The sequence below is a fragment of the Borostomias antarcticus genome, assembly GCF_949987555.1.
Source record: "Borostomias antarcticus genome assembly, chromosome: 12".
In the NCBI taxonomy this organism is placed as follows: Eukaryota; Metazoa; Chordata; class Actinopteri; order Stomiiformes; family Stomiidae; genus Borostomias; species Borostomias antarcticus.
Window position 1 is genome coordinate 22,849,156 of NC_140245.1, and position 7,500 is coordinate 22,856,655.

At 48.5% G+C, this 7,500-nt stretch overlaps 2 protein-coding genes across 2 annotated transcripts in view; one reads left to right on the forward strand and one right to left on the reverse strand.

Annotated features, from left to right (window-relative positions):
• stradb (STE20 related adaptor beta) overlaps window positions 1–1,597 on the reverse strand; it is a gene marked incomplete at its 5' end in the record, with an annotated part of 6,926 nt that extends 5,329 nt beyond the window's left edge. The window contains 4 exon segments of the mRNA XM_084446933.1: window positions 159–261; window positions 888–968; window positions 1,548–1,562; window positions 1,565–1,597. Coding sequence (XP_084303059.1) covers window positions 159–261; window positions 888–968; window positions 1,548–1,562; window positions 1,565–1,597 — 232 coding nt within the window.
• Window positions 1,598–3,023: 1,426 nt separating this feature from the next.
• trak2 (trafficking protein, kinesin binding 2) overlaps window positions 3,024–7,500 on the forward strand; it is a gene marked incomplete at its 5' end in the record, with an annotated part of 15,794 nt that continues 11,317 nt past the window's right edge. The window contains one exon of the mRNA XM_084446506.1: window positions 3,024–3,028. Within this exon, the coding sequence (XP_084302632.1) occupies window positions 3,024–3,028 (5 nt within the window). The remainder of the gene's footprint in view (window positions 3,029–7,500) is intronic.

A 7,500-nucleotide genomic window follows, 5' to 3' on the forward strand; every position in this document is an offset into this window, starting at 1 on the left:
CTAGGCATAAACACACTGATAAATGTCACTTATGACGTATATAAAGGAAAATAACACAAAGCAAATCAACTAAACAGGCCTATGTTGCGTTGCTGCTGTGTATGTATATAGCATCTACTGTGACTTGGCTTTTGGGGGGTCAATATTGGGGGTCGCACCGAGGTCAGACAGCATTTGGTAGTGGGAGGGCTCAGTGGACAGGCCCGTGATGTCATCGCTGCCCGGCGCCCCCGTGACAGTGCATTCTGAGACATCGCCGCTCTGTGAAGAAGAGAGACAGACACACACTCACACTCACACTCACACCAGTCACATCTGAGAGCTTTATAGTACACAACCTCTGACACTTGCAAATTGGTTGTTACTGTGTGTATATCAAATATATAGATTATACAGAGATAGGCAAGCCGATGGATGAGAATGAATGAAAGTGTCTTTGAGCCGGAGAGATCGTGTTGTGGGGATTCAGATGAAATACTGATGTCAGCCATTAGGGGGCGCTGTGGCACTAGGATGCACCAGAGGTGATGCTGAGGACATTCCTATGATGACTGGGGTTGAGGTGGGGGAGGTTGTGTGGTGGTTTTGGGAGAGATGGGGGGGGGGGGAATGACTGTGACAGATAAATCCAAGATTAGCTGACACAGCAGCTTTATAAAAAGCTTTTCACAGCATGAAAACAGCTTGGATTTGCATGTTTGAGGTTACGTTAATGGGAGTCAGCGACAATGTCATAGGTTAAAAAAAACAAGTGATCGACCCTCTCCTCTTGATAGCACCCCGAATGGTCCAGTCCTGGTGACCTCTACCACTGAAGGACCAGCCCACATAAAGAGACGGGGGGGGGGGGGGGGGGGTTTGCTGAGGGGATACAACACTGTACTGACCAAGAATTGATGGCTGATGTCCTCATACCGGTCCTCTAAGCTGATTGGCTGGACCTGAGTGTGGGAGATGCAGGAGCAGTCCTGAGGGAGAGGGGGAGGAGAGGTGAGACATGCCCCAAAGAGGAGGACAGGAGGAGTGGGGGGTAATAAGGCTCCCTGGGGGGGGGGGCAGATGAAATATGAGTGTGAGAGAAGATGAGGAGTGGACAGCACTGAAGACCTTGGGTGGTAAACAAAGGAGGCACTTTGTAAACAATGACGGCGCGGTGCCTATGTGGACGGAACAGAGGACAGGCATGGCATTGAGATGACTCTGATGACTCTGAGGGATTTGGTCACTGATGATTTCCCTGTAGAGTGATAATTAGATATGCATGCATAATTAGATGGCCCTTAATCAGCCCTGCAGCTGTCAATGAGATAATTAAGTGTTGATTAGAGCACAGCTAGAGTGTTCCATGGACTAGTTGACAAATAGGCTGCTGCTGCTGCTGCTGATGATGATGATGGTGATGATGATGGTGATGATAAAACACTTGGAAACGACCGTTTTTTCCTGGATATTTCGCTATTTTCATAAATATATCATAACATTGTCATCAGCGAAAAGCACATTCCACTCTGAGCAAATGCAATGCTGAGCAAATGAGAAATCCTTACCAAGAAAGACATGGAGTCCTTTGCGGTGGCAGCGCTTCACGCGAGGGCATTTATCCGTTCCACCGCTCGCGCTGGAAAATGAGCAATAGTGAGACGGGCAGGAAGCGGGCGAAAGATGAACTGTAACCATGGATGTATTAGACTGTAACACGACCTTCTGTAGTACCCCCCCCCCCCCACCCCGGATAACCTCCCCGCAGCGTAAGCAATCGTGCACACAGTATGTAAGCCTACCTGCTACTGTCTCTGATTTCCCTGCATTGACATCGGACAATCCATTCAAGACGATGGTGCGCCGGAGGTCTTGCTATGAAGGGAATGGAATTAATTAATAAACATTTTAGTGGATTTAGGAGGATTTTACATATGGCACAAAATACCCATTACAAAGTCCTAATACGGTCATGCGTGCGCAATGGAGATGCTAAGGTCTAGTGATCGAATTGTATTCCGAATGCAAGCCGACTGCTGGTCCATTGGACAGATATGGGAATACAGAGTTTGGGAAATAGTGACTGACTGTTTTGTGAGCCATATCAGGACAGACTTAATAATAGAAGAACGCTTGAAATTATGTTTTGCACAAAAAAAACTAACAACAAAGAAAAGTTGCTTGTGATCGCTTAAACCACTGAGATTCAAAATGATAACGGAGAACAGAATGCAATCCGAAATCAGTCAAATAATGACTATTTCAGTAGCTTATAGCTACAGTTTACACATTTATCAAAGTAGTCTTGGCTTCTCAAAGGCTACTACCAACGACAATAAAAAGCAGTCGCAGCAGGTTATAAAAAAGTTTAGAGTTGCCTAAATGACAACGCGTAAACCTTACCTTTAGATCCTGAAACCTTTTGGACTCAATACACCATAGGCCTAAGACTACCTTTATGAGCTAAATACACAATTTACTTTCAAGTCGTTAACGCATCTGATATTCAGTTAAAGTACATGAACTATAAGAAGTCTATTGTAACTGGCAACAACATACTGCACCTACATTTTTTCTCCCCTCCCAGCTGTTTTAACGTACTGACGTAGTCTGGCTGAAAAAGAAAACGAGAGTAAAAGTGTGGATCACATATTTGTTTTACTTGTATGCTCGTAATCTTTTACTATTTATTGTATGCTGCCTCGGTAGACTATTCAATATTGTGTTTAATGTAGTACAGTCATCTCTGATGACAGTTTTCTAACACATAATACAAATACACCAGTATAGGACTTTTATTTTGGCACACATTGCTGTCAAGCAAATCTACGTCACTCCTTTTTTAACAAGCGCATCTTCATGACGAAGTGAAGTCAGCAGCCCAAACAGACCGTGCCCCTAAAGTCGCTTCCGTCCCTCTTCGTCCATTGTTTGAGATCTTGGATTGACGGGAACCACATGTGCCCCGCGATTCGTTCGCTTAGAAAATATTATTTTCTACAGGTAAGCCATGCGTTTTTCTGTTATTGAGGGAATATGGGACAATGCCGTGAGACAGGATGGAGGAGATGTGAATCATGATAGGGGAATGTGCTCTAGCTAACGTTAGCTAGTAGCAACCCGTTCTTTATAGACTGTTGTTATCATCATCATCATCATTTAGGCCAAAATAAGATTGCCACTACATTCACACACAACTACTGAATTATAAAACATCTTAAAATCATAATATCTAGCGCCGGTTATGCTTCTTTATTTGTAAATGAATGAATGAAGTCAGTTAGATGTATGTTGTCAGATTACGAAGTCACTTCTGTTCACACACCCTCCTCGACACAGCAGCAGTCATCTCACATCTCACATTCTGACACAGCTACAATTTATTGAACGTCATTTAATTCCTTATATTTGGCTACAGTTTGACCTTTAGTGTTTATGATAACCATAATCAAGCTGTAGGCTACAGCCTACATTGTTGTGGTTACAAGCTTCTTGAACGATATCCCTTTAGCTAGACAACGATGCATACGATGCGTTTGAATTTGTGTGTAGGGAGTTTACTTGGAAACGTTACGACTTTTGTTTTATAAACTGCTACAAGTTTATTCAAAAGAGTAGTCGTCAACCTGAAGCTCTTCCTAGCGTTACATATCCCCCTCTGCTCTCTATGGACACCTACTAAATGATGGTCTCTCTTTGCAGAGAAGGCTTTTGACGGTTGAGTCAAAAGCTGTTGGAATGTGGTTTTCAAATGGGATGAGTTTCAGATGGGATGAGTTTCAGTCAGTCCGATGTCACATGATTCGTCTGCCCCTTCCAGACCCTGACCGTCATGCGCCCAAGTCCGTCACGGCCCTAATTAGAGACCCTTCACTGTTTATCAGAGAGAGGGGGGGGGGGTAAGTGTTGAAATACTAAGCCTACATCCCCATCTTTTCTCAGACATACAGTATAGGCTATGGGCGATGGGCATGTTTCCTGCATATCGGTTTGACTCTGCTGACAGGTCATTTTTCATGGTCTGCAGGAATGGAGATGAGGCCAGCGGACAGTTTATAAGGTCAGTCAATCTGAGCTTTGAGCTGCGTCTCCAAGCCGGCCATCTGCTATGCATGTAGGCTTAGTTATTTATATGGATGTCTGGTGTGTGTTGTTGACTCTGTAGGTTGCACACTGAGCTTCAGCCTCGATATGGAAATAAACAACAGAAAAGAGGAAGAATGAAGCGAAGATAGTATCTCCTCTCGGGTTTAGTGTGCAAAGGGATGTTATCCGAAGCAGATGTAGGGACAGTGTTGTGTTACTGGACACTGAATTGCTGTTCTGCCAAGCGGCAGTCTGGTCCTAATGCATGCTTGATGGAAGCAGACAGGTGTCAGGCTAGAGGTCGAAGGTCAGGCTATAGGTCGAAAGTCCCACCATGGTTTGCACACATGCGCACTATGACACGTGTGTGGAAATACCCAGATTCCTCGCTCTTGAATTCATGAACCCTTCGTTTCTTGGTTGGCTCTCCCACCCCTTTAAGAGGAGCCCACCCCTTTAAGAACCCCTTTAAGAGCTTGCATCCTGTCTCAAGTCTTTTAAGCTTCTCAATGGTCTCCAGAATGTCAGACAAACAGGATGTGGGAGGAGTGCCTCACCCCCAGCTTCATCCTGCAAATGCTGGGCCTGCAAATCAAAACAAATGTTTGCGACTCTACATCTTGTCTTTACAGCATTTAAATGTGTTTTTCTGCGCCTCCCTCCACCCCCAGAGGCGCCGGTGTGGGTGCGCGTTCTCTCCGGGGCGGGAGGAACGAGCAGGACACTCGAGGGTCTCCAGTGGCCATCTTGGCGGGAGGAATGCCTCTGTCACCAGCGTTGAAATGTCAGAGAGAGAGAGAGAGAGAGAGAGTGGGAGTGAGTGAGAGATGGAGGGAAGAGACAGAGGGAAAGAGAGAAGATGGCGGAGTGAATGTTTCTCTCATGCTGAGGGGCCTCCTGCTGAGTTTGGAGATTGAGTTGTGAACATGAGGACTCTTCTCCACGTTGCTCTCCTCAGTCTCCTGCAGTTAATCTCACCCACCCTCTAATCTCTGCGTCTCTCTCTCTCTCTCTCTCCCTCTCTCTCTCTCTCTCCCCCTCTCCCTCTCTCTCTCCCTCTCTCTCTCTCTCCCTCTCTCTCTCTCCCTCTCTCTCCCTCTCTCTCTCTCCCTCCTCTCTCCCTCCCTCTCTCCCTCTCTCTTCCTCTCTCTCTACCTCTCTCTCTCCCTCTCTCTCTCCCTCTCTCTCTCTCCCTCTCTCTCCCTCTCTCTCTCTCTCTCTCTCCCTCTCTCTCTCTCCCCTCTCTCTCTCTCTCTCTCTCTCTCTCTCTCTCTCCCTCTCTCTCTCAACCCCATTCTGTCGCAGGTGAGGGCGTGCGAGGAGAGAGTGCGTCTGCACCGCCGCTCCGGGGATCCCGGCTCCTTGTCCCGTAGGGGCAGGATGTGACATCACAGCCGGCGCTGCCTCTTCCTGCACTGCGGTGTGTGCGTGCGTGCGTGCGGGTGGGAAGCCCCGCCCACCACACAGCGGAGAGGACATGTTTGAAGTCAAAGCCCGGGGCGCGGAGAAGAAGGAGTCCAGCACGGAGACAGGTGTGTGGGCGTGGCCATGCGTGCGAGGACCCTGGAGCTCATGCTATTGTTAGCCCAGTCTGTCCTACTAAACTGCTAAACCACCCAACTGGAAAAGATTGGAAAAGACACACACACACACACACCACACGCACACGCACACACATTCACAATGGCACCAATACACACCCACCCAAGTCAAGTCAAGTTTATTTGATATAGCACATTTCATGCGACAAGCACAGACTCAATGTGCTTCAAGAATAAAAACACATTATACATGATAGAACATTAAAATAAGAATGTAGTACAAATAGAAAATCATGTAAGATAACATACAATGTGATAATAAAATAAATACAGTACAGAAACAATTAAAGTATAACACAAACTTGGAGGTTAAAAGCTTGTGCAAAGAGATATGTTTTTAGCCTGTTTTTAAAAGAAGACACAGTTGTAGCAGACCTTAATTCACCCCCCCCCCCCCCCCCCCGCCCTACTCACACTCAGCCTGTCTGCTCAGATGCTCATGTTATAGTATTACATTTAGAATCACAATCCTTTTATTGCCATTTGTACTTGACATGCATACACATTTTTTGCAACATTGTTGAGCCAACAACAACACAACAGTGGACCAGTGCAAAAACAGGACAGGACAGAGCAAAACACAAATAGTGCAAAACTATCAGTGCATTTGGCCTAGAAAAGAGACCGTGCAGTGGTCAGCATAGTGCAACAATTTCAGGGGGCAGAGGAGAGAGTCAGAGGGGGAGAGAGTCAGAGGGGGAGAGAGTCAGAGGGGGAGAGAGTCAGAGGGGAGAGAGTCAGAGGGGAGAGAGTCAGAGGGGGAGAGAGTCAGAGGGGGAGAGAGTCAGAGGGGAGAGAGTCAGAGGGGGAGAGAGTCAGAGGGGGAGAGAGTCAGAGGGGGAGAGAGTCAGAGGGGAGAGAGAGTCAGAGGGGAGAGAGAGTCAGAGGGGAGAGAGTCAGAGGGGAGAGAGTCAGAGGGGGAGAGAGTCAGAGGGGGAGAGAGTCAGAGGGGGAGAGAGTCAGAGGGGGAGAGAGTCAGAGGGGGAGAGAGTCAGAGGGGAGAGAGTCAGAGGGGAGAGAGTCAGAGGGGGAGAGAGTCAGAGGGGGAGAGAGTCAGAGGGGGAGAGAGTCAGAGGGGGAGAGAGTCAGAGGGGGAGAGAGTCAGAGGGGGAGAGAGTCAGAGGGGAGAGAGTCAGAGGGGGAGAGAGTCAGAGGGGGAGAGAGTCAGAGGGGGAGAGAGTCAGAGGGGGAGAGAGTCAGAGGGGGAGAGAGTCAGAGGGGGAGAGAGTCAGAGGGGGAGAGAGTCAGAGGGGGAGAGAGTCAGAGGGGGAGAGAGTCAGAGGGGGAGAGAGTCAGAGGGGGAGAGAGTCAGAGGGGGAGAGAGTCAGAGGGGAGAGAGAGTCAGAGGGGGAGAGAGTCAGAGGGGAGAGAGAGTCAGAGGGGAGAGAGAGTCAGAGGGGAGAGAGAGTCAGAGGGGAGAGAGAGTCAGAGGGGGAGAGAGTCAGAGGGGAGAGAGAGTCAGAGGGGAGAGAGTTAGAGGGGAGAGAGTCAGAGGGGGAGAGAGTCAGAGGGGGAGAGAGTCAGAGGGGAGAGAGTCAGAGGGGAGAGAGTCAGAGGGGAGAGAGTCGGAGGGGAGAGAGTCGGAGGGGAGAGAGTCGGAGGGGGAGAGAGTCGGAGGGGGAGAGAGTCAGAGGGGAGAGAGTCAGAGGGGAGAGAGTCAGAGGGGAGAGAGTCAGAGGGGAGAGAGAGTCAGAGGAGAGAGAGTCAGAGGGGAGAGAGTCAGAGGGGAGAGAGTCAGAGGGGGAGAGAGTCAGAGGGGGAGAGAGTCAGAGGGGAGCCATGTTGATGAGGCTGATGGCCGTGGGAAAAAAGCTGTTCCTGTGTCAAACGGTTT